Source organism: Bombina bombina, chromosome 9, assembly GCF_027579735.1.
Source record: "Bombina bombina isolate aBomBom1 chromosome 9, aBomBom1.pri, whole genome shotgun sequence".
Classification (NCBI taxonomy): domain Eukaryota; kingdom Metazoa; phylum Chordata; class Amphibia; order Anura; family Bombinatoridae; genus Bombina; species Bombina bombina.
In genome coordinates, this window is record NC_069507.1 from 12,245,296 (window position 1) to 12,272,841 (window position 27,546).

General features: G+C 44.0%; 1 protein-coding gene across 1 annotated transcript in view; it reads left to right on the top strand.

Moving 5' to 3' along the window:
* Positions 1 to 27,546, top strand: part of TLL2 (tolloid like 2) — a 610,754-nt gene that overhangs the window by 299,058 nt on the left and 284,150 nt on the right. Inside the window, exon 6 of the mRNA XM_053691878.1 lies at positions 23,597 to 23,702. Within this exon, the coding sequence (XP_053547853.1) occupies positions 23,597 to 23,702 (106 nt within the window). The remainder of the gene's footprint in view (positions 1 to 23,596; positions 23,703 to 27,546) is intronic.

Here is a 27,546-nt window from a genome sequence, read left to right on the forward strand (position 1 = left end):
TCTCACGCTACCCATATGTTGGACCCCCCATTGACACCATTAAGGAACTTTTGTCATCATGTCTGGAGCTGAACTATTTCAGGTATGAGAAATAATTTTTCCTTCAAACAGCAGGTACGGCCATGGGGTCAAATGTAGCCCCTGTGTATGCTAATCTATTCATGGCAGAATTCGAGACTGCAGGATCTCCACTACTCACTGATACAAGGATATCTAATTACAAAAGATATATATAAGTGATCTGTTTCTTCTATGGCATGGTACGGAGGAGGAACTGATGACCTGGTTCTCACTCTTGAAAGAGGCACATCCTACTATCAAGTTTAAGATAACACATAATAGAAACAGCATAGATTTTCTGGATTTAAGAATCTTCAAAAGGGATGGACGCCTGTGCACTACCCTCTTTAGCAAAGAGACTGACCATAATTCCCTCCTACATGCTCACAGCTGTCATCCACCAGCCTTAAAAAGAGCCCTCCCGACATCGCAATTTAAGAGAACAGCCAGAAACAACACTTATGCAGAATTGAGGAAACAACAGCTACAGGAAATGGAAACTAAATTTATCCATAGGGGATATGACAAGGACAACCTTAGAACGAGAAAATTGGATATACTAAAGTTGGAACAGGATGAGTTATTAAAGGTTAAAGATACAAAGGAGGATACCAGATTGACATTCATAACCACCTTTGATATTGATAAACCTGTATTCACGGAGAGCCTGAGAAAAAAATGGTCTATTATCAGAACTGATAAAGAACTGGTCTATTATCTCAACTGATAAAGAACTTTTATATAGTTGATATAGTTTTATATAGTTCTCTCTTATATATAGTTTAGATTACTATAACTTTGCCCTCCAATTTCAATATGGCACATTAAAAACTTTAATATGGCACATAGTTTCCTGGACAGAATAGGATAACATTGACCAAGTCTTTTTTAGTTTTCTCTAGTTATCTGTATGTTAGCCTATAATCTGTAACTGTCAACATGATATGATTAGTTAATATATTAGGCATTTTCATTTCTATCTTTTGCTAGGCACCAGAGTTAGATAATAATGTACCCCCCAGGTTGCTATATTAGCATTAGCAGTGCCTTTATATAATATATAATCACTAACAATAGTTACAAGGGCCTCTGTTTATAATTGAGATACATTGTGCACATAATGTGAATGATCCTGTATATACCTCCTAAATGCTGCCTGTATGCTAGCGATTATTATTGTTTTTAACATTGTTTTAACTTTAAGCACAGAACTGCCGCACGGCGTCTGGTTGCCATAGCAACGTATGACGTAGGTATGCACAACGCGCTTGCTGGACTTCGGGAATGCCACCGACAGCTACACGAATAGGAGTTGGGTTCTAATATAAGGGGTAAGTTCATGGTTGTACTGTAAATATTGTCTGAGGACGGGGGTAAAACCGAAACGTCACTACTACATTAAAAGGTTATTATTCAAGACCCGGTGAGTGCTTTCTGTTTTTGGATGAATATATGTACTTTGAAACTGCACCCGGGCAAGTTACAAGAAATGTGAAAACTGTGAGTGCTTTACTACTTTGGATAAATATATATATATATATATATATATATATATATATATATATATATACACAAAAGGCTAGGTGTCAGCACATTCCTTCTTGTGCAAACTCAGAATAGAACCAGTGTATAAACTGTTGTGGGGTAACATCCACTTACTTCTATAAACCTCAATCCATACGAGGTAAGTAGCCACCGTATATAGACAACGCCCAATTAGCTGATGATTCTAGGTCAGTGGTAAAAGGAATAAGAAGAAATGGAAAGATAACTCAGCTATGCAGCAACTGAAATGCTTGATCCAGACCTCCACGATATGCCTTCCTTATTAATGTGAAAGTTGCTGAACTCTGGGCATCAAGTCTTTATATTGAGGGTGAATCTTGTGTCAGTTGCTGTCTTTCACATATCACTGAGACTTTGCAGCATGCCCTTTAGTCAAGCTTTTATTCAGCTTCTAAACATAGCTCCTTACCAACAGGTGAATCTTAGATCAGACACAAAAAGCATATGCCAACAGACATGTCTATGGAAATCCCTTTGAAACGCACTAAAGAAAGGAATATGGTGATTAGCACAGACCTGTTAATTGCCCTTGAACCAACTAAATACACATAGGACAGATACCTACAGACATGGGAAATTAGATCTCAGATATAGAAATTATGCCTAATCTTCATGTAGTTCAAGATACTCAAATAAATATATATACTGTATATATATTCAGACAACATATTAAATATGAACACATGAATCTGGGAGATTGTCTATGCCTAAGAAGGGTAAAATTGGAAGCTGAAAACCTAAGAATCCAGATTTCAGCGTGTCTTAACCTATGTATTTTTGAAAGCATAGAATGTTTTAAGGATGGCCAATTTTAATAACCTATTTCTTTATATTTTTCAGGCATCTAATAAGTACATATATAATTGTTATTTTAAATAATATCCTATGTTTTATACACTCAAAAAGAAATATACAGATATAAAAATATTAATCTGTATGGGATAGTAATCCATTGTAGATATAATTATATGAAAATGACATCTGTTTGCTGATCTCAAGGTATGTATGTCATATTAAGATGATAACTGAAAAAGTAATTAAATCCATGATGAAGAAATTATAATCCTTTTAAATCGTTTCATAGAAAATATGATTTTAAACGCATGTTTATATATTATAAGTGGAATATATTCACGGTTGGTCTTAAAATGATCAGAGAAGATGACACTGTGCGGACCATATATGAAAAATGATTTATTAATACAAGAGCTTATAATATGTTGGATAAACATTTTAAGGTTAAATAATTAGACTGTTAGAAAATATTTAATGGTGGGGCTGCATTCCTGGGTGTCTGCTGCCACCTATAGATCAGAAATGGTATTACAGCCAAAAGGCATTTGGCTGCTCAGGGATGCGTTTCCCAAAATAACCTATGAGATGTTCAGATCCAAAAGCGAATCAGGGACAAGCTCCGGAAATGTGAATCACAGACAAGCTTCCGAAGGGCCTATCATATTGTTTCACTGATGATTAAAAGAAGATGGAATGCAAAAGGATGGAGACTGGCTGGCTGTTTGAATTTTGGACTGATAACTTGCTGCGTTGGGACACAGTCACTTTAAGCAAAACGGGGCTACCTTTTCTTATCCATATTGCAATACCCTTATTTCATATGAGGTGAAACAAGAAGTTCTGGAAGCTGAAATATCGATTTGGTTATTTTTGGGGAAGTATACGCGATTGATAAATATATGTAGAATATTTAAATCAAAGGTATTTGGTAACTATAACTAATTGTAGTTAGTAGATTTAAAAGGACACTTTGTATTTTAGGTTTCATTCATAGTCCTGTGTAGTCTTAACTAGTCACTCTTGTATGCTAAGTAATTAATTTATTTGCTAGATAAATATCCTTTGTGTTGCATATTTCTTAGTCAGGCCCATTATTGTAAGTAAATCTTTCTGGTGTGCATTAAGTTATTGGTAACTATATTATATTTTAGAACTTGCCTTAATTGTAACTAAAACGAGTTTATTTCAGCTCAGAGAAATTGGCTGCTAAAGCATCTTGTTATAGCGTTTAACTAGGCACTCTTAAGTTGGTGACTCATATTGTGGTATTTCATAGTGGTGATGTAATGCAATTCAATTGTGAATAAGGTTAATTCTAAAGATATATTTGGTTTGCTTTGTAAAGAATATTGTAACAGTTTACACTTGTATAGTTTGATTCATAACCTGGTTCCTATAAATATAATTCAGTGTGTCTATAAATTTAACTAATATAAAGAATTTAGGAATTTACATTAATTTTAATTGTTTTGTATATGCATTTTATTGGGGGTTTATTTTAAAGAATTATTAAACATATTGTATTATAACCAGGCCATATACTGACACTACGTAGACATATTGTTGTGTCAAATATCTTCAAAAATGAGCTAGAATATATATATATATATATATATATAGTGTAAAAAGGAAAGTGTTGGACATATTAGTCTATAGGAAGAACCTTGTATACATACAAAACATAAAGAATAATGAGTTAGAGTCAGATAACCATACATTGGTAATGATAAGGGCTTAGAATATTCATATAGTCACGGGAGATACCAAAAATTAGGGATATATACTCTAAGGGGGGGGGGGGGGTTAGTGAAATTTAACAGAAGCAGTCCACATAATGAACTTTTCTTGAGTAATTTCTCTCTTGTGGTACTACAAATAAGATTCCAATCTGCAGATCCATCTGGGGATTAATAACATAAGATAATAAAAAAATATTTTGTTCCAAATAATACACTAACGTAAAGTCAACCTTAAAGGGACACTGAACCCAATTTTTTTCTTTCGTGATTCAGATAGAGCATGCAATTTTAAGCAACTTTCTAATTTACTCCTATTATCAATTTTTCTCCGTTCTCTTGCTATCTTTATTTGAAAAAGAAGGCATTCATGCTTGTTTTTTTTTTTTGGTTCAGGACTCTGGACAGCACTTTCTTATTGGTGGATACATTTTATCCACCAATCAGCAAGGACAACCCAGGTTGTTCACTAATAATGGGCCGGCATCGAAACTTGCATTCTTGCATTTCAAATAAAAATACCAAGAGAATGAAGAAAATTTGATAATAGGAGTAAATTAGAAAGTTGCTTAACATGTCATGCTCTATCTGAATCACGAAAGAAAAAAATTAAGTTCAGTGTCCCTTTAAGGGAATATAAAATAGCAGAATGTATATTTAGATAATGTTAGTCTCTAAGTTACAGATTACCTGACTTTTAAATGATAGGTGTCTTACTAAGTATATACCCAAATAATGGTGATTTCCACATACTGATGTATGAGGCTAGTACGATCATACATACAACTGACAGGATGTGCAACCATATGGGTTAGCATATCTCTATGTTAATTCATTTAAGATATAATAGACAGGATATATCTTCTTTATTATTCAAACCTCTTGGGTACAGGCAGTCTAGGTCAAAGATCCATTTGGATTCTGCAGTTAACAATTTCTTTTCGTAATTTCCTTCTCTCCAATTAGGTGTCACTAACTGGATGCCTATATAGCTAAAGTCTTTCTGATTCCCCTGATGGTGGTTAGTAAAATGTCTATATAGTGGGGTTTCAATACTCTTATGTTTAATCTGTAGTAGGTGTTCTCTGATCGTATCTTTCAAGGATCTTGTCGTCTGTCCTACATATTGTAGGTGTCAGACTTTTTTTCCCTGCTTTGTTTGCCATGTGCTGCTGGCAGCCATTTTGCCCACCTCTCTTGCTGACTCTGGTGCATACTGTGTGATGCTGCTCATTTCCTGCACTTCCTTTTATGGCCAGACTGGTGTACATCATCTGTGTGAGACAGGATGCAGTCTCAGAATTGTGATGTCATAACTTATTATTTAAAGGGCCTCTGTTCAGTATCCTTTGCCCTTGTGTTGTCTCAGACCTGTTTGTGAGAGCTCCTGTGTATAACCTGGCTGTCTGACGTCCCTCCTGGTTCCTGATCCCTGGCTTGTTCCTGACTCTGCTGTTCTCCTTGTTCCTAATTCCGGCTCGTCTGACTACTCGCTTTGGCCCCTGACTCAGCTCGTCTGACTACCAGCTCTGGTTTTGATTCCTGGCTTATTTGACTTGTGGACTTTTTATTATTTTTTGCTATTAATAAAGGTGTGATTATTTTTGCACTTCTTGTCTCAGTCTGATTCCTGGCACCCTGACAGTAGGCCACAACTGCACTGTATCAGGTATACTACCCTCTTGCTACTACATCGTATCAAGTCCTTAAACTCATAGTTGACTTTTGAGTTATGTGAAGAGAAGTTCTTCGTTTTTTTTCTTTTACTTCTTATTTACTTTACTTTTACTTCTATTGGATCACAAAGACATCTCACGGCAGATTTAATCATAGATGCCTACTTAGGACACTATTTTGTTATTTGGACTTATCATTATGTGTATTTGTTATTTTGATTTGTTATATCTTTAAAGGTAAAACTACTATTGTTAACTCTATATTAGTCTAACAACAACACTGTTGCCTTAATATAAGTTTACTCAACAGGTTTACCTACCACATCCTGTGTAATATCATATCTGAATTGATTTTAAATATTTTTTTTTTTATTTGTATGCTCATGGATCCATGACATCACATCTTATGTGGTATCTAATAAATGTATAGAATTTAAGTATAAGACATTTCCTTTGCCTAGTGATATATAGACGCTCTTTGTTTTTTAGTTTGATTTTACTCTTTCTTTAAGGGTTAGCTAGGGGCCCTTACTTTCAAGGAGCTATAAGGATATTCTTTAGTTGAGCGCTGTAAGATATTACTTTTTTATCAGTAGCCTGCTGAGCGGTATTGGCAGTAGCCTGCTGAGCGGTACGGGCAGTAGCCTTCTGAGCGGTACGGGCAGTAGCCTGCTGAGTGGTACAGACAATAGTCTGATAAGCAGTAGTCTGCTGAGCAGTATGAGCAGTAGCTTGCTGAGCGGTGAGGCAGTAGCTTGCTGAGCGGTAAGGCAGTAGCTTGCTGAGCGGTACGGCAGTAGCCTGCTGAGCGGTACGGCAGTAGCCTGCTGAGCGGTAGGGCAGTAGCCTGCTGAGCGATACGGGCAGTAGCCTGCTGAGCGGTACGGGCAGTAGTCTGATAAGCGCTACGGGCAGTAGTCTGATAAGCAGTAGTTTTCTGCTGCGCAGTATCCTGAGCTCGGACCTGTACTACCACTTAGTACTTTTCACTTGAGTGATTATTATGTGGCAGTTATTTGCCTCCAGGTTTGCATATGAATGCCAGGCATGGCAAGTCCACATTGATCAGCACATTAATTAAATCAATTTCTTAAAGGGCCATGATACCCAAATATTGAAACACTTGAAAGTGATGCAGCATAGCTGTAAAAAGCTGAATAGAAAATATCACCTGAACATCTCTATGTAAAAAAGAAAGAAATTTTACCTCAAAATGTCCTAAGTATTCACACCCCATTGTAAAGGCAGCAAATCAGTATGCCTGTCCCGGGACAGACAAGGGAGTGAGCTTCATGCACTCTTGTGTTATTTCCCTATTCAGTTTAAAGAAGTTAACTCTGAAATCTCATGAGAGGTAAGTTAAATCTCATGAGATCACAGTAAAAGAGTTCATTACATCAGCACTGTTGATTCTGATTGGCTGCTGTTCATTTCCTCTTTTTTTTTTTTTTTTTAACCTGCAGCTAAGTATAACTTTTTACACAGAGCTTACTCTGCTGAGCTGAGGAGATTGTGAGGTAAAATATCTTCCTTTTTTACATAGAGATGCTCAGGTGATATTTTCCTGTCAGCTTTTTACAGTTATACTGCATCAGTTTCAAGTGATTTAGCATATGAGTATTATGTCCCTTTAAGTGTTTTGTTTTTTTTTATGATATAATTGCACACATTAATGAATAAATATAACTAAACATGTTGGTTAATTGCTCATTTAGTAGCTTAGCTTGTACAAATGTACTGCTGGAAATGTGAAACATTGTTTATGCTATACAGTATCATTTAATAGCATGGGACTAACCAGTAAAGGCAATACTATAAAATTACTTATTTGATCAATAAATTAGGTGTTATCATTTCTACTGGTTTGGAGCAGACAGGAGTTTTTTCCTGCAGATAGTATATATTTGCACAGCTGCTAACAATTCTGATACTTTATACTTTACTTGAATATTAAGCTGTACATCAGCATTATTTTCGGTGTTATGCTGTAGAGCTGAGGGCTGACTAAACTATGATACTATAAACATAGGATTGCAACAGAATGAAGTATGTGTCTCCCTTATCGTTAGCTGTGACGATAAAGATATACTTGTTTGGTAAGATGAATCATTTAACCATTTAACAAGTTTACATTGGCTCATATAATGCAAAAATTAAGAATGAAATGAGAAAGGGTCTCTGATTTCTCATAAACAGCCCTGGTTTGTTCCACATATAATATGATATTTAGTTAATGAAGCTGCATCAGTGATGGGGAAATTCCACTGTACCAGAAACATTTACTTCTAGAGACACCTCTGATTGGTGCATCCTGTGAAAATCTCACATGCAAACATTGTTTTTGTCATCTTGTTTCTAGCTTGATGTCATCTTATTCCCAGTCACTCCTGTGTCTTTTCTGAGCAGAATTTAGATCTCATATCAACATAATGTTGTTTCATGATATTGATCAGATCATGATTCAGGTAGTGGAGGATTTTACGTCTCTATGCAGCTAAGCAGATTTTTCCTAAATAAAACTCATAGCAAAGTAATCTTCATGTATTCCAGTAGTGCAAGGTGCCAGTGTATGAGAGGTTGTAGGGATGCAGCTCTACAGAAGTCCAGTGGTGCAAGGTGCCAGTGTATGAGAGGTTGTAGGGATGCAGCTCTACAGTAGAAGTCCAGTGGTGCAAGGTGCCAGTGTATGAGAGGTTGTAGGGATGCAGCTCTACAGTAGAAGTCCAGTGGTGCAAGGTGCCAGTGTATGAGAGGTTGTAGGGATGCATCTCTACAGTAGAAGTCCAGTGGTGCAAGGCGCCAGTGTATGAGAGGTTGTAGGGATGCAGCTCTACAGTAGAAGCCCAGTGATGCAAGGCGCCAGTGTATGAGAGGTTGTAGGGATGCAGCTCTACAGTAGAAGTCCAGTGGTGCAAGGCGCCAGTGTATGAGAGGTTGTAGGGATGCAGCTCTACTGTAGAAGTCCAGTGGTGCAAGGCGCCAGTGTATGAGAGGTTGTAGGGATGCAGCTCTACTGTAGAAGTCCAGTGGTGCAAGGTGCCAGTGTATGAGAGGTTGTAGGGATGCATCTCTACAGTAGAAGTCCAGTGGTGCAAGGTGCCAGTGTATGAGAGGTTGTAGGGATGGAGCTCTACAGTAGACGTCCAGTGGTGCCAGGTGCCAGTGTATGAGAGGTTGTAGGGATGCAGCTCTACAGTAGAAGTCCAGTGGTGCAAGGTGCCAGTGTGTGAGAGGTTGTAGGGATGCAGCTCTACCGTAGAAGTCCAGTGGTGCAAGGCACCAGTGTATGAGAGGTTGTAGGGATACAGCTCTACAGTAGAAGTCCAGTGGTGCAAGGTGCCAGTGTATGAGAGGTTGTAGGGATGCAGCTCTACAGTAGAAGTCCAGTGGTGCAAGGCGCCAGTGTATGAGAGGTTGTAGGGATGCAGCTCTACAGTAGAAGTCCAGTGGTGCAAGGCGCCAGTGTATGAGAGGTTGTAGGGATGCATCTCTACAGTAGAAGTCCAGTAGAGCAAGGCGCCAGTTTATGAGAGGTTGTAGGGATGCAGCTCTACAGTAGAAGTCCAGTGGTGCAAGGCACCAGTGTATGAGAGGTTGTAGGGATGCAGCTCTACAGTAGAAATCCAGTTGTGCAAGGTGCCAGGGTATGAGAGGTTGTAGGGATGCATCTCTACAGTAGAAGCCCAGTGGTGCAAGGCGCCAGTGTATGAGAGGTTGTAGGGATGCAGCTCTACAGTAGAAGCCCAGTGGTGCAAGGTGCCAGTGTATGAGAGGTTGTAGGGATGCAGCTCTACAGTAGAAGTCCAGTGGTGCAAGGTGCCAGTGTATGAGAGGTTGTAGGGATGCAGCTCTACAGTAGAAGTCCAGTGGTGCAAGGCGCCAGTGTATGAGAGGTTGTAGGGATGCATCTCTACAGTAGAAGTCCAGTGTTGCAAGGTGCCAGTGTATGAGAGGTTGTAGGGATGCAGCTCTACAGTAGAAGTCCAGTGGTGCAAGTGCCAGTGTATGAGAGGTTGTAGGGATGCAGCTCTACAGTAGAAGTCCAGTGGTGCAAGGTGCCAGTGTATGAGAGGTTGTAGGGATGCAGCTCTACAGTAGAAGTCCAGTGGTGCAAGGCGCCAGTGTATGAGAGGTTGTAGGGATGCAGCTCTACTGTAGAAGTCCAGTGGTGCAAGGCGCCAGTGTATGAGAGGTTGTAGGGATGCAGCTCTACAGTAGAAGTCCAGTGGTGCAAGGCGCCAGTGTATGAGAGGTTGTAGGGGTGCAGCTCCACAGTAGAAGTCCAGTGGTGCAAGGTACCAGTGTATGAGAGGTTGTAGGGATGCAGCTCTACAGTAGAAGTCCAGTGGTGCAAGGCTCCAGTGTATGAGAGGTTGTAGGGATGCAGCTCTACAGTAGAAGTCCAGTGGTGCAAGGCGCCAGTGTATGAGAGGTTGTAGGGGTTCAGCTCTACAGTAGAAGTCCAGTGGTGCAAGGCGCCAGTGTATGAGAGGTTGTAGGGGTGCAGCTCCACAGTAGAAGTCCAGTGGTGCAAGGTACCAGTGTATGAGAGGTTGTAGGGATGCATCTCTACAGTAGAAGTCCAGTGGTGCAAGGTGCCAGTGTATGAGAGGTTGTAGGGATGCAGCTCTACACTAGACGTCCAGTGGTGCAAGGCGCCAGTGTATGAGAGGTTGTAGGGATGCAGCTCTACAGTAGAAGTCCAGTGGTGCAAGGTGCCAGTGTATGAGAGGTTGTAGGGATGCAGCTCTACAGTAGAAGTCCAGTGGTGCAAGGCGCCAGTGTATGAGAGGTAGCAGGGATGCAGCTCTACAGTAGAAGTCTAGTGGTGCAAGGCGCCAGTGTATGAGAGGTTGTAGGGATGCATCTCTACAGTAGAAGTCCAGTGGTGCAATGTGCCAGTGTATGAGAGGTTGTAGGGATGCAGCTCTACAGTAGAAGTCCAGTGGTGCAAGGCGCCAGTGTATGAGAGGTTGTAGGGATGCAGCTCTACAGTACAAGTCCAGTCGTGCAAGGCGCCAGTGTATGAGAGGTTGTAGGGATGCAGCTCTACAGTAGATTTCCAGTGGTGCAAGGTGCCAGTGTATGAGAGGTTGTAGGGATGCAGCTCTACAGTAGAAGTCCAGTGGTGCAAGGTGCCAGTGTATGAGAGGTTGTAGGGATGCAGCTCTACAGTAGAAGTCCAGTGGTGCAAGGTGCCAGTGTATGAGAGGTTGTAGGGATGCAGCCCTACAGTAGAAGTCCAGTGGTGCAAGGTGCCAGTGTATGAGAGGTTGTAGGGATGCAGCTCTACAGTAGAAGTCCAGTGGTGCAAGGCGCCAGTGTATGAGAGGTTGTAGGGATGCAGCTCTACAGTAGAAGTCCAGTGGTGCAAGGCGCCAGTGTATGAGAGGTTGTAGGGATGCAGCTCTACAGTAGAAGTCCAGTGGTGCAAGGCCCCAGTGTATGAGAGGTTGTAGGGATGCATCTCTACAGTAGAAGTCCAGTGGTGCAAGGTGCCAGTGTATGAGAGGTTGTAGGGATGCATCTCTACAGTTGAAGTCCAGTGGTGCAAGGTGCCAGTGTATGAGAGGTTGTAGGGATGCATCTCTACAGTTGAAGTCCAGTGGTGCAAGTTGCCAGTGTATGAGAGGTTGTAGGGATGCATCTCTACAGTAGAAGTCCAGTGGTGCAAGGTGCCAGTGTATGAGAGGTTGTAGGGATGCAGCTCTACAGTAGACGTCCAGTGTTGCAAGATGCCAGTATATGAGAGGTTGTAGGGATGCAGCTCTACAGTAGAAGTCCAGTGGTGCAAGGCGCCAGTGTATGAGAGGTTGTAGGGATGCAGCTCTACAGTAGAAGTCCAGTGGTGCAAGGCGCCAGTGTATGAGAGGTTGTAGGGATGCAGCTCTACAGTAGAAGTCCAGTGGTGCAAGGCGCCAGTGTATGACAGGTTGTAGGGATGCAGCTCTACAGTAGAAGTCCAGTGGTGCAAGGCGCCAGTGTATGAGAGGTTGTAGGGATGCAGCTGTACAGTAGAAGTCCAGTGGTGCAAGGTGCCAGTGTATGAGAGGTTGTAGGGATGCAGCTCTACAGTACAAGTCCAGTCGTGCAAGGCGCCAGTGTATGAGAGGTTGTAGGGATGCAGCTCTACAGTAGATTTCCAGTGGTGCAAGGTGCCAGTGTATGAGAGGTTGTAGGGATGCAGCTCTACAGTAGAAGTCCAGTGGTGCAAGGTGCCAGTGTATGAGAGGTTGTAGGGATGCAGCTCTACAGTAGAAGTCCAGTGGTGCAAGGTGCCAGTGTATGAGAGGTTGTAGGGATGCAGCCCTACAGTAGAAGTCCAGTGGTGCAAGGTGCCAGTGTATGAGAGGTTGTAGGGATGCAGCTCTACAGTAGAAGTCCAGTGGTGCAAGGCGCCAGTGTATGAGAGGTTGTAGGGATGCAGCTCTACAGTAGAAGTCCAGTGGTGCAAGGCGCCAGTGTATGAGAGGTTGTAGGGATGCAGCTCTACAGTAGAAGTCCAGTGGTGCAAGGCGCCAGTGTATGAGAGGTTGTAGGGATGCAGCTCTACAGTAGAAGTCCAGTGGTGCAAGGCCCCAGTGTATGAGAGGTTGTAGGGATGCATCTCTACAGTAGAAGTCCAGTGGTGCAAGGTGCCAGTGTATGAGAGGTTGTAGGGATGCATCTCTACAGTAGAAGTCCAGTGGTGCAAGGTGCCAGTGTATGAGAGGTTGTAGGGATGCATCTCTACAGTTGAAGTCCAGTGGTGCAAGGTGCCAGTGTATGAGAGGTTGTAGGGATGCATCTCTACAGTAGAAGTCCAGTGGTGCAAGGTGCCAGTGTATGAGAGGTTGTAGGGATGCAGCTCTACAGTAGAAGTCCAGTGGTGCAAGGTGCCAGTGTATGAGAGGTTGTAGGGATGCAGCTCTACAGTAGAAGTCCAGTGGTGCAAGGTGCCAGTGTATGAGAGGTTGTAGGGATGCAGCTCTACAGTAGAAGTCCAGTGGTGCAAGGTGCCAGTGTATGAGAGGGTGTAGGGATGCAGCTCTATAGTAGAAGTCCAGTGGTGCAAGGTGCCAGTGTATGAGAGGTTGTAGGGATGCAGCTCTACAGTAGAAGTCCAGTGGTGCAAGGCGCCAGTGTATGAGAGGTTGTAGGGATGCAGCTCTACAGTAGAAGTCCAGTGGTGCAAGGTGCCAGTGTATGAGAGGTTGTAGGGATGCAGCTCTACAGTAGAAGTCCAGTGGTGCAAGGCGCCAGTGTATGAGAGGTAGCAGGGATGCAGCTCTACAGTAGAAGTGTAGTGGTGCAAGGCGCCAGTGTATGAGAGGTTGTAGGGATGCAGCTCTACAGTAGAAGTCCAGTGGTGCAAGGCGCCAGTGTATGAGAGGTTGTAGGGATGCAGCTCTACAGTAGAAGTCCAGTGGTGCAAGGCGCCAGTGTATGAGAGGTTGTAGGGATACAGCTCTACAGTAGAAGTCCAGTGGTGCAAGGTGCCAGTGTATGAGAGGTTGTAGGGATGCAGCTCTACAGTAGAAGTCCAGTGGTGCAAGGCGCCAGTGTATGAGAGGTAGCAGGGATGCAGCTCTACAGTAGAAGTCTAGTGGTGCAAGGCGCCAGTGTATGAGAGGTTGTAGGGATGCAGCTCTACAGTAGAAGTCCAGTGGTGCAAGGCGCCAGTGTATAAGAGGTTGTAGGGATGCAGCTCTACAGTAGAAGTCCAGTGGTGCAAGGCGCCAGTGTATGAGAGGTTGTAGGGATGCATCTCTACAGTAGAAGTCCAGTGGTGCAAGGCGCCAGTGTATGAGAGGTTGTAGGGATGCATCTCTACAGTAGAAGTCCAGTGGTGCAATGTGCCAGTGTATGAGAGGTTGTAGGGATGCATCTCTACAGTAGACGTCCAGTGTTGCAAGATGCCAGTATATGAGAGGTTGTAGGGATGCAGCTCTACAGTAGAAGTCCAGTGGTGCAAGGCGCCAGTGTATGAGAGGTTGTAGGGATGCAGCTCTACAGTAGAAGTCCAGTGGTGCAAGGCGCCAGTGTATGAGAGGTTGTAGGGATGCAGCTCTACAGTAGAAGTCCAGTGGTGCAAGGCGCCAGTGTATGACAGGTTGTAGGGATGCAGCTCTACAGTAGAAGTCCAGTGGTGCAAGGCGCCAGTGTATGAGAGGTTGTAGGGATGCAGCTGTACAGTAGAAGTCCAGTGGTGCAAGGTGCCAGTGTATGAGAGGTTGTAGGGATGCAGCTCTACAGTACAAGTCCAGTCGTGCAAGGCGCCAGTGTATGAGAGGTTGTAGGGATGCAGCTCTACAGTAGATTTCCAGTGGTGCAAGGTGCCAGTGTATGAGAGGTTGTAGGGATGCAGCTCTACAGTAGAAGTCCAGTGGTGCAAGGTGCCAGTGTATGAGAGGTTGTAGGGATGCAGCTCTACAGTAGAAGTCCAGTGGTGCAAGGTTCCAGTGTATGAGAGGTTGTAGGGATGCAGCCCTACAGTAGAAGTCCAGTGGTGCAAGGTGCCAGTGTATGAGAGGTTGTAGGGATGCAGCTCTACAGTAGAAGTCCAGTGGTGCAAGGCGCCAGTGTATGAGAGGTTGTAGGGATGCAGCTCTACAGTAGAAGTCCAGTGGTGCAAGGCGCCAGTGTATGAGAGGTTGTAGGGATGCAGCTCTACAGTAGAAGTCCAGTGGTGCAAGGCGCCAGTGTATGAGAGGTTGTAGGGATGCAGCTCTACAGTAGAAGTCCAGTGGTGCAAGGCCCCAGTGTATGAGAGGTTGTAGGGATGCATCTCTACAGTAGAAGTCCAGTGGTGCAAGGTGCCAGTGTATGAGAGGTTGTAGGGATGCATCTCTACAGTTGAAGTCCAGTGGTGCAAGGTGCCAGTGTATGAGAGGTTGTAGGGATGCATCTCTACAGTAGAAGTCCAGTGGTGCAAGGTGCCAGTGTATGAGAGGTTGTAGGGATGCATCTCTACAGTAGAAGTCCAGTGGTGCAAGGTGCCAGTGTATGAGAGGTTGTAGGGATGCAGCTCTACAGTAGAAGCCCAGTGGTGCAAGGTGCCAGTGTATGAGAGGTTGTAGGGATGCAGCTCTACAGTAGAAGTCCAGTGGTGCAAGGTGCCAGTGTATGAGAGGTTGTAGGGATGCAGCTCTACAGTAGAAGTCCAGTGGTGCAAGGTGCCAGTGTATGAGAGGGTGTAGGGATGCAGCTCTATAGTAGAAGTCCAGTGGTGCAAGGTGCCAGTGTATGAGAGGTTGTAGGGATGCAGCTCTACAGTAGAAGTCCAGTGGTGCAAGGCGCCAGTGTATGAGAGGTTGTAGGGATGCAGCTCTACAGTAGAAGTCCAGTGGTGCAAGGTGCCAGTGTATGAGAGGTTGTAGGGATGCAGCTCTACAGTAGAAGTCCAGTGGTGCAAGGCGCCAGTGTATGAGAGGTAGCAGGGATGCAGCTCTACAGTAGAAGTGTAGTGGTGCAAGGCGCCAGTGTATGAGAGGTTGTAGGGATGCAGCTCTACAGTAGAAGTCCAGTGGTGCAAGGCGCCAGTGTATGAGAGGTTGTAGGGATGCAGCTCTACAGTAGAAGTCCAGTGGTGCAAGGCGCCAGTGTATGAGAGGTTGTAGGGATGCATCTCTACAGTAGAAGTCCAGTGGTGCAAGGCGCCAGTGTATGAGAGGTTGTAGGGATGCATCTCTACAGTAGAAGTCCAGTGGTGCAATGTGCCAGTGTATGAGAGGTTGTAGGGATGCATCTCTACAGTAGACGTCCAGTGTTGCAAGATGCCAGTATATGAGAGGTTGTAGGGATGCAGCTCTACAGTAGAAGTCCAGTGGTGCAAGGCGCCAGTGTATGAGAGGTTGTAGGGATGCAGCTCTACAGTAGAAGTCCAGTGGTGCAAGGCGCCAGTGTATGAGAGGTTGTAGGGATGCAGCTCTACAGTAGAAGTCCAGTGGTGCAAGGCGCCAGTGTATGAGAGGTTGTAGGGATGCAGCTGTACAGTAGAAGTCCAGTGGTGCAAGGTGCCAGTGTATGAGAGGTTGTAGGGATGCAGCTCTACAGTAGAAGTCCAGTGGTGCAAGGCGCCAGTGTATGAGAGGTTGTAGGGATGCAGCTCTACAGTAGAAGTCCAGTGGTGCAAGGCGCCAGTGTATGAGAGGTTGTAGGGATGCAGCTCTACAGTAGAAGTCCAGTGGTGCAAGGCACCAGTGTATGAGAGGTTGTAGGGATGCAGCTCTACAGTAGAAGTCCAGTGGTGCAAGGCCCCAGTGTATGAGAGGTTGTAGGGATGCATCTCTACAGTAGAAGTCCAGTGGTGCAAGGTGCCAGTGTATGAGAGGTTGTAGGGATGCATCTCTACAGTTGAAGTCCAGTGGTGCAAGGTGCCAGTGTATGAGAGGTTGTAGGGATGCATCTCTACAGTTGAAGTCCAGTGGTGCAAGGTGCCAGTGTATGAGAGGTTGTAGGGATGCATCTCTACAGTAGAAGTCCAGTGGTGCAAGGTGCCAGTGTATGAGAGGTTGTAGGGATGCAGCTCTACAGTAGAAGCCCAGTGGTGCAAGGTGCCAGTGTATGAGAGGTTGTAGGGATGCAGCTCTACAGTAGAAGTCCAGTGGTGCAAGGTGCCAGTGTATGAGAGGTTGTAGGGATGCAGCTCTACAGTAGAAGTCCAGTGGTGCAAGGTGCCAGTGTATGAGAGGGTGTAGGGATGCAGCTCTATAGTAGAAGTCCAGTGGTGCAAGGTGCCAGTGTATGAGAGGTTGTAGGGATGCAGCTCTACAGTAGAAGTCCAGTGGTGCAAGGCGCCAGTGTATGAGAGGTTGTAGGGATGCAGCTCTACAGTAGAAGTCCAGTGGTGCAAGGTGCCAGTGTATGAGAGGTTGTAGGGATGCAGCTCTACAGTAGAAGTCCAGTGGTGCAAGGCGCCAGTGTATGAGAGGTAGCAGGGATGCAGCTCTACAGTAGAAGTGTAGTGGTGCAAGGCGCCAGTGTATGAGAGGTTGTAGGGATGCAGCTCTACAGTAGAAGTCCAGTGGTGCAAGGCGCCAGTGTATGAGAGGTTGTAGGGATGCAGCTCTACAGTAGAAGTCCAGTGGTGCAAGGCGCCAGTGTATGAGAGGTTGTAGGGATGCAGCTCTACAGTAGAAGTCCAGTGGTGCAAGGTGCCAGTGTATGAGAGGTTGTAGGGATGCAGCTCTACAGTAGAAGTCCAGTGGTGCAAGGCGCCAGTGTATGAGAGGTAGCAGGGATGCAGCTCTACAGTAGAAGTCCAGTGGTGCAAGGCGCCAGTGTATGAGAGGTAGCAGGGATGCAGCTCTACAGTAGAAGTCTAGTGGTGCAAGGCGCCAGTGTATGAGAGGTTGTAGGGATGCAGCTCTACAGTAGAAGTCCAGTGGTGCAAGGCGCCAGTGTATAAGAGGTTGTAGGGATGCAGCTCTACAGTAGAAGTCCAGTGGTGCAAGGCGCCAGTGTATGAGAGGTTGTAGGGATGCATCTCTACAGTAGAAGTCCAGTGGTGCAAGGCGCCAGTGTATGAGAGGTTGTAGGGATGCATCTCTACAGTAGAAGTCCAGTGGTGCAATGTGCCAGTGTATGAGAGGTTGTAGGGATGCATCTCTACAGTAGACGTCCAGTGTTGCAAGATGCCAGTATATGAGAGGTTGTAGGGATGCAGCTCTACAGTAGAAGTCCAGTGGTGCAAGGCGCCAGTGTATGAGAGGTTGTAGGGATGCAGCTCTACAGTAGAAGTCCAGTGGTGCAAGGCGCCAGTGTATGAGAGGTTGTAGGGATGCAGCTCTACAGTAGAAGTCCAGTGGTGCAAGGCGCCAGTGTATGACAGGTTGTAGGGATGCAGCTCTACAGTAGAAGTCCAGTGGTGCAAGGCGCCAGTGTATGAGAGGTTGTAGGGATGCAGCTGTACAGTAGAAGTCCAGTGGTGCAAGGTGCCAGTGTATGAGAGGTTGTAGGGATGCAGCTCTACAGTACAAGTCCAGTCGTGCAAGGCGCCAGTGTATGAGAGGTTGTAGGGATGCAGCTCTACAGTAGATGTCCAGTGGTGCAAGGTGCCAGTGTATGAGAGGTTGTAGGGATGCAGCTCTACAGTAGAAGTCCAGTGGTGCAAGGTGCCAGTGTATGAGAGGTTGTAGGGATGCAGCTCTACAGTAGAAGTCCAGTGGTGCAAGGTGCCAGTGTATGAGAGGTTGTAGGGATGCAGCTCTACAGTAGAAGTCCAGTGGTGCAAGGTGCCAGTGTATGAGAGGTTGTAGGGATGCAGCTCTACAGTAGAAGTCCAGTGGTGCAAGGCGCCAGTGTATGAGAGGTTGTAGGGATGCAGCTCTACAGTAGAAGTCCAGTGGTGCAAGGCGCCAGTGTATGAGAGGTTGTAGGGATGCAGCTCTACAGTAGAAGTCCAGTGGTGCAAGGCGCCAGTGTATGAGAGGTTGTAGGGATGCAGCTCTACAGTAGAAGTCCAGTGGTGCAAGGCCCCAGTGTATGAGAGGTTGTAGGGATGCATCTCTACAGTAGAAGTCCAGTGGTGCAAGGTGCCAGTGTATGAGAGGTTGTAGGGATGCATCTCTACAGTTGAAGTCCAGTGGTGCAAGGTGCCAGTGTATGAGAGGTTGTAGGGATGCATCTCTACAGTTGAAGTCCAGTGGTGCAAGGTGCCAGTGTATGAGAGGTTGTAGGGATGCATCTCTACAGTAGAAGTCCAGTGGTGCAAGGTGCCAGTGTATGAGAGGTTGTAGGGATGCAGCTCTACAGTAGAAGTCCAGTGGTGCAAGGTGCCAGTGTATGAGAGGTTGTAGGGATGCAGCTCTACAGTAGAAGTCCAGTGGTGCAAGGTGCCAGTGTATGAGAGGTTGTAGGGATGCAGCTCTACAGTAGAAGTCCAGTGGTGCAAGGTGCCAGTGTATGAGAGGGTGTAGGGATGCAGCTCTATAGTAGAAGTCCAGTGGTGCAAGGTGCCAGTGTATGAGAGGTTGTAGGGATGCAGCTCTACAGTAGAAGTCCAGTGGTGCAAGGCGCCAGTGTATGAGAGGTTGTAGGGATGCAGCTCTACAGTAGAAGTCCAGTGGTGCAAGGTGCCAGTGTATGAGAGGTTGTAGGGATGCAGCTCTACAGTAGAAGTCCAGTGGTGCAAGGCGCCAGTGTATGAGAGGTAGCAGGGATGCAGCTCTACAGTAGAAGTGTAGTGGTGCAAGGCGCCAGTGTATGAGAGGTTGTAGGGATGCAGCTCTACAGTAGAAGTCCAGTGGTGCAAGGCGCCAGTGTATGAGAGGTTGTAGGGATGCAGCTCTACAGTAGAAGTCCAGTGGTGCAAGGCGCCAGTGTATGAGAGGTTGTAGGGATGCATCTCTACAGTAGAAGTCCAGTGGTGCAAGGCGCCAGTGTATGAGAGGTTGTAGGGATGCATCTCTACAGTAGAAGTCCAGTGGTGCAATGTGCCAGTGTATGAGAGGTTGTAGGGATGCATCTCTACAGTAGACGTCCAGTGTTGCAAGATGCCAGTATATGAGAGGTTGTAGGGATGCAGCTCTACAGTAGAAGTCCAGTGGTGCAAGGCGCCAGTGTATGAGAGGTTGTAGGGATGCAGCTCTACAGTAGAAGTCCAGTGGTGCAAGGCGCCAGTGTATGAGAGGTTGTAGGGATGCAGCTCTACAGTAGAAGTCCAGTGGTGCAAGGCGCCAGTGTATGAGAGGTTGTAGGGATGCAGCTGTACAGTAGAAGTCCAGTGGTGCAAGGTGCCAGTGTATGAGAGGTTGTAGGGATGCAGCTCTATAGTAGAAGTCCAGTGGGGCAAGGTGCCAGTGTATGAGAGGTTGTAGGGATGCAGCTCTACAGTAGAAGTCCAGTGGTGCAAGGCGCCAGTGTATGAGAGGTTGTAGGGATGCAGCTCTACAGTAGAAGTCTAGTGGTGCAAGGCGCCAGTGTATGAGAGGTTGTAGGGATGCAGCTCTACAGTAGAAGTCCAGTGGTGCAAGGCGCCAGTGTATGAGAGGTTGTAGGGATGCATCTCTACAGTAGAAGTCCAGTGGTGCAAGGCGCCAGTGTATGAGAGGTTGAAGGGATGCATCTCTACAGTAGAAGTCCAGTGGTGCAATGTGCCAGTGTATATGAGAGGTTGTAGGGATGCAGCTCTACAGTAGAAGTCCAGTGGTGCAAGGTGCCAGTGTATGAGAGGTTGTAGGGATGCAGCTCTACAGTAGAAGTCCAGTGGTGCAAGGCGCCAGTGTATGAGAGTTTGTAGGGATGCATCTCTACAGTAGAAGTCCAGTGGTGCAATGTGCCAGTGTATGAGAGGTTGTAGGGATGCAGCTCTACAGTAGAAGTCCAGTGGTGCAAGGTGCCAGTGTATGAGAGGTTGTAGGGATGCAGCTCTACAGTAGAAGTCCAGTGGTGCAAGGCGCCAGTGTATGAGAGGTTGTAGGGATGCAGCTCTACAGTAGAAGTCTAGTGGTGCAAGGCGCCAGTGTATGAGAGGTTGTAGGGATGCATCTCTACAGTAGAAGTCCAGTGGTGCAAGGCACCAGTGTATGAGAGGTTGTAGGGATGCATCTCTACAGTAGAAGTCCAGTGGTGCAAGGTGCCAGTGTATGAGAGGTTGTAGGGATGCTGCTCTACAGTAGAAGTCCAGTGGTGCAAGGTGCCAGTGTATGAGAGGTTGTAGGGATGCATCTCTACAGTAGAAGCCCAGTGGTGCAAGGTGCCAGTGTATGAGAGGTTGTAGGGATGCATCTGTACAGTAGAAGTCCAGTGGTGCAATGTGCCAGTGTATGAGAGGTTGTAGGGATGCAGCTCTACAGTAGAAGTCCAGTGGTGCAAGGTGCCAGTGTATGAGAGGTTGTAGGGATGCAGCTCTACAGTAGAAGTCCAGTGGTGCAAGGCGCCAGTGTATGAGAGGTTGTAGGGATGCATCTCTACAATAGAAGTCCAGTGGTGCAAGGCGCCAGTGTATGAGAGGTTGTAGGGATGCATCTCTACAGTAGAAGTCCAGTGGTGCAAGGCGCCAGTGTATGAGAGGTTGTAGGGATGCATCTCTACAGTAGAAGTCCAGTGGTGCAAGGTGCCAGTGTATGAGAGGTTTTAGGGATGCATGTCTACAGTAGAAGTCCAGTGGTGCAAGGTGCCAGTGTATGAGAGGTTGTAGGGATGCAGCTCTACAGTAGAAGTCCAGTGGTGCAAGGCGCCAGTGTATGAGAGGTTGTAGGGATGCATCTCTACAATAGAAGTCCAGTGGTGCAAGGCGCCAGTGTATGAGAGGTTGTAGGGATGCATCTCTACAGTAGAAGTCCAGTGGTGCAAGGCGCCAGTGTATGAGAGGTTGTAGGGATGCATCTCTACAGTAGAAGTCCAGTGGTGCAAGGTGCCAGTGGAAGAGAGGTTTTAGGGATGCAGCTCTACAGTAGAAGTTCATTTGAAACACATCTTCTGGATATTTACAGCAGTCCATCTGCTGGGAGCAAGCAGTTCTCAGGCCTAGGAAGGCAAATATTCTGCCAGGATCTCAGCAGGTCAACCTTTCATTATCCAACATCAGTGGTGGACTATAGTGATAGACCTGATAGCTTCTTATTAATAATTTGTACATACCTCTCCCAGAAGTGAATGCATTGGACACTTTCATCATATAATTTGTGTCTCTCTCACTTCCTCTCATCCTTATAGTTATATGGAGAATTCAGCCATATAGTAAAGTCAATTGAACTCAGAAGTATTTGATGCATACATTTTTGCTGCCAATATTTAAAGGGGCCACGTCCTTGTTACAGGAACTCCCATGTGAAGGACTCAGGCATGGGAATTTCTATAAACGCTCACACAGCCTATTTCTCTGGGCTGAGTTATTACCATTCCTACCTTGTTCCTGATTCCTGAGTCTAGGCATACTTACCTGATAACTGTGTATACTCACTTTGATCCTGAGACCAAGCATACTTACCTTGTACCTGCATATGCTCACCTTGCTCCTGAGACCAAGCATACTTACCTTGTACCTGCGTATGCTCACCTTGCTCCTGAGACCAAGCATACTTACCTTGTACCTGTGTATGCTCACCTTGTTTCTGAGACCAAACATACTTACCTTGTACCTGTGTATGCCCCCCATGTTTCTGAGACCAAACATACTTAAATTGTACCTGTGTATGCCCCCCATGTTTCTGAGACCAAACATACTTAACTTGTACCTGTGTATGCTCACCTTGTTTCTGAAACCAAGCATACTTACCTTGTACCTGTCAGGGTGCCAGGAATCAGACTGAGACGAGAAGTGCAAAAATAATCATACCTTTATTAATAGCAAAAAATAATAAAAAGTCCACAAGTCAAATAACAAGCCAGGAGTCAAAACCAGAGCTGGTAGTCAGATGAGCCGAGTCAGGAGCCAAAGCGAATAGTCAGACGAGCCGGAATCAGGAGAAGGAAAACAGCAGAGTCAGGAACAAGTCAGGGATCAGGAACCACGAAGGACGTTAGGCAGCCAGGTAATACACAGGAGCTCTCTCAAACAGGTCTGAGACAACGCAAAGGCAAAGCATACTGAACAGAGGCCCTTTAAATAATAAATGATGACATCACAATTCTGAGACTGCATCCTGTCTCACACGGAGAATGCACACCAGTCTGGCCATAAAAGGAAGTGCAGGAAATGAGCAACATCCCCCACAATGCACCATAGTAAGGAAGATAGGTGAGTAAAATGGCTGTCAGCAGCACATGGCAAACAAAACAGGGAAAAGCCCTGACAGTACCTGCGAATGCTCAACTTACTTCTGAGACCAAGCATACTTACCTTGTACCTGCGTATGCTCACCTTGCTCCAGACACCACACATACTTACCTGATACCTGTGTATGCTCACCTTGTTCTGGAGACCAAGCATACTTATCTTGCACCTGCTGAGAAACCCGTGTCTACCTTACCAGTGACAGCCTTCTTCGAACCAGCTGTACCTATTTGGTATCTGGTGTCAGTCTCACCAACAGTACCAGCTGGGTATCCTGTGTCCGTTTAGAAACCTGTACCATAGCAGTGACAGCCTTCTTCAAACTAGCTTCACCTCAAGTCTATTGGACTTAGTTACGGCAAACTCCTTAACATGTTCTGAACCTTGTATTGGACTTTAGTGTTGTGCATTGGGCCTATGTACAAACTTGCTGTTTCTGCGATCTTCAATCTAAACTACAACTTTTCTTTTGCTTCTCAATCAGTAAAGTTTTCAAAAGACTTTCATTGTTCTGTGTATCTGTTCCTGCATTCCACACACCCTAATCCCCTCACACACCCTACCTAATCCCCTCACAGTACCTCTACTAGGACAGATTTTGTAACGAGAGTTCCCAGTTTTGTGTTTGCTTCCAAATATAGCATACCTGTGTTTCATCAAGATTGTGTGTTTATTTTGTCAGCTCTTGTATTCTTCTGCTTAGCAAATTTTTGTTGGTGAGTGCTACTAAAATCAGCCAACACATAAAGTCCCGCTTTGGAGCTACAGAGAACTGCTGGTCCTCCAACTGGAAACAGCCAATTGTCTACAGCAGTCCCATGACCCTCTTATTGCCAGCTGTGTTTAGCTCACTAGCTGCAATGCTTGTGGCGCCCAAGTGGGATTTTAACCTACATGTTTCACCACTTTGTAGGTTTTATAAACATAGAGTTCCATGGTAAGAACTGCAAAAACTACTAACCATAGAGTTCCTTTAAAGTAAACAGTGATGTCTTAGAGAAGCAGATGAGTTAAGTCTCTTATGTGACAGTTATGTTTATAAAGTAACAGCATTTTCATTACAGGGCAGGAATACAACTTCTTGAAGATGGAGCCAGGAGAAGTCAATTCTCTGGGGGAGACCTATGACTTTGAGAGTATCATGCACTATGCCAGGAACACTTTCTCAAGGTTGGAATGGAAGGTTAAGTCTCCTCAGTCTGTGTTGTGTGTCACTATTTGTCCCTGTGATGATTAGTCTGGTTTTGTGTCACTTACAGCTGTGGTGCAGAAGTGGTTAATTTATTATGGCGCGGATGCGGGTCACTGCAATACGCAGCCAAATACCCAGAACTTCTGCGTTGCTTTGCCTTCTCTTTCTCATTTACCAAGAAACAAACCAAACATTGCTGTTGACCATGAGGGAGGGATTTCAGTACTTTATGGGCCCGATTACAAGGGGCGTGCTAAAGTTAGCGTGGGTTGCGATAAGCAATATTGCGACTGTGTTAACTTGCTTGCGTATTACAAATTTAAAGTAAATACGTTCGCTCAATAACAAACAGTATTTGTGCTCATTGGGCTTAGGCTAGTGAAAACCTTGCGTAAAGTGTGAGAGTTATTTCAAAAAAATTTGCACCAAACACAACATAAATACATTTAAATAAAGTGTTACACTCATATATACAGTTTCTGATATATGTTTGCATTTATATATATATATATATATACACACACACACACATATATATATACACACATACAGTATCTCACAAAAGTGAGCACACCCCTCACATTTTTGTAAATATTTTATTAAATCTTTTCATGTGACAACACTGAAGAAATGACACTTTGCTACAATGTAAAGTAGTGAGTGTACAGCCTGTATAACAGTGTAAATTTGCTGTCCCCTCAAAATAATTTAACACACAGCCATTAATGTCTAAACCGTTGGCAACAAAAGTGAGTACACCCCTAAGTTGAAATGTCCAAATTGGGCCCAAAGTGTCAATATTTTGTGTGGCCACCATTATTTTCCAGCACTGCCTTAACCCTCTTGGGCATGGAGTTCACCAGAGCTTCACGGGTTGCCGCTGGAGTCCTCTTCCACTCCTCCATGACGACATCATGAAGCTGGTGGATGTTAGAGACCTTGCGCTTCCCCACCTTCCATTTGAGGATGCCCTACAGATGCTCAATAGGGTTTAGGTCTGGAGACATGCTTGGCCAGTCCATCACCTTTACCCTCAGCTTCTTTAGCAAGGCACTGGTTGTCTTGGAGGTGTGTTTGGGGTCGTTATCATGTTGGAATACTGCCCTGCTGGCCAGTCTCCCAGAAGGGAGGGGATCATGCTCTGCTTCAGTATGTTACAGTACATGTTGGCATTCATTTTTCCCTCAATGAACTGTAGCTCCCCAGTGCCGGCAGCACTCATGCAGGCCCAGACCATGACACTCCCACCACCATGCTTGACTGTAGGCAAGACACACTTGTCTTTGTACTCCTCACCTGGTTGCCGCCACACACGCTTGACACCATCTGAACCAAATAAGTTTACCTTGGTCTCATCGGACCACAGGACATGGTTCCAGTAATCCATGTCCTTAGACTCCTTGTCTTCAGCAAACTGTTTGCGGCTTTCTTGTGCATCATCTTTAGAAGAGGCTTCCTTCTGGGACAACAGCCATATAGACCAATTTGATGCAGTGTGCGGCGTATGGTCTGAGCACTGACAGGCTGACCCCCCACCCCTTCAACCTCTGCAGCAAGGCTGGCAGCACTCATATGCACACTGTATGTACACAAACATATATGCACATATGTACACATGTATATACACAAAGATATACGCACATATGTACACATAAGCACATATGTACACGTGTATACACAAACATATACGCACATATATAGACATGTGTATACACAAACATATAAGGACATATGTACACATGTGTATACACAAACATATAAGCACATATGTACACATGTGTATACACAAACATATAAGCACATATGTACACATGTGTATACACAAACATATACGCACATATATAGACATGTGTATACACAAACATATAAGGACATATGTACACATGTGTATACACAAACATATACGCACATATGTACACATGTGTATACACAAACATATAAGCACATATATAGACATGTGTATACACAAACATATAAGGACATATGTACACATGTGTATACACAAACATATACGCACATATGTACACATGTGTATACACAAACATATAAGCACATATGTACACATGTGTATACACAAACATATACGCACATATATAGACATGTGTATACACAAACATATAAGGACATATGTACACATGTGTATACACAAACATATACGCACATATGTACACATGTGTATACACAAACATATAAGCACATATGTACACATGTGTATACACAAACATATACGCACATATATAGACATGTGTATACACAAACATATAAGGACATATGTACACATGTGTATACACAAACATATACGCACATATGTACACATGTGTATACACAAACATATAAGCACATATATAGACATGTGTATACACAAACATATAAGGACATATGTACACATGTGTATACACAAACATATACGCACATATGTACACATGTGTATACACAAACATATAAGCACATATGTACACATGTGTATACACAAACATATACGCACATATATAGACATGTGTATACACAAACATATAAGGACATATGTACACATGTGTATACACAAACATATACGCACATATGTACACATGTGTATACACAAACATATAAGCACATATATACACATGTGTATACACAAACATATACGCACATATGTACACATGTGTATACACAAACATATACGCACATATATAGACATGTGTATACACAAACATATAAGCACATATGTACACATGTGTATACACAAACATAGAAGCACATATGTGCACATGTATATACACAAACATATACGCACATATGTACACATGTGTATACACAAACATATAAGCACATATGTGCACTTGTATATACACAAACATATAAGCACATATGTGCACTTGTATATACACAAACATATAAGCACATATGTACACATGTATATACACAAACATATAAGCACATATGTACACATGTATATACACAAACATATAAGCACATATGTACACATGTATATACACAAACATATAAGCACATATGTACACATGTATATACACAAACATATAAGCACATATGTACACATGTGTATATACACAAACATATAATCACATATGTACACATGTGTATATACACAAACATATAAGCACATATGTACACATGTGTATACACAAACATATAAGCACATATGTACACATGTATATACACAAACATATACGCACATGTGTATACACAAACATATGTACACATGTGTATACACAAACATATACGCACATATGTACACATGTATATACACAAACATATAAGCACATATGTACACATGTATATACACAAACAAATACGCACATATGTACACATGTATATACACAAACATATAAGCACATATGTACACATGTGTATACACAAACATATAAGCACATATGTACACATGTGTATACACAAACATATACGCACATATATAGACATGTGTATACACAAACATATACGCACATATGTACACATGTGTATACACAAACATATAAGCACATATGTACACATGTGCATACACAAACATATACGCACATATGTACACATGTGTATACACAAACATATAAGCACATATGTACACATGTATATACACAAACATGTGCACATGTGTATACAAAAACATATAAGCACATATGTGCACATGTATATACACAAATACGCACATATGTACACATGTATATACACAAACATATAAGCACATATGTACACATGTGTATACACAAACATATAAGCACATATGTACACATGTGTATACACAAACATATACGCACATATATAGACATGTGTATACACAAACATATACGCATATGTACACATGTGTATACACCAACATATAAGCACATA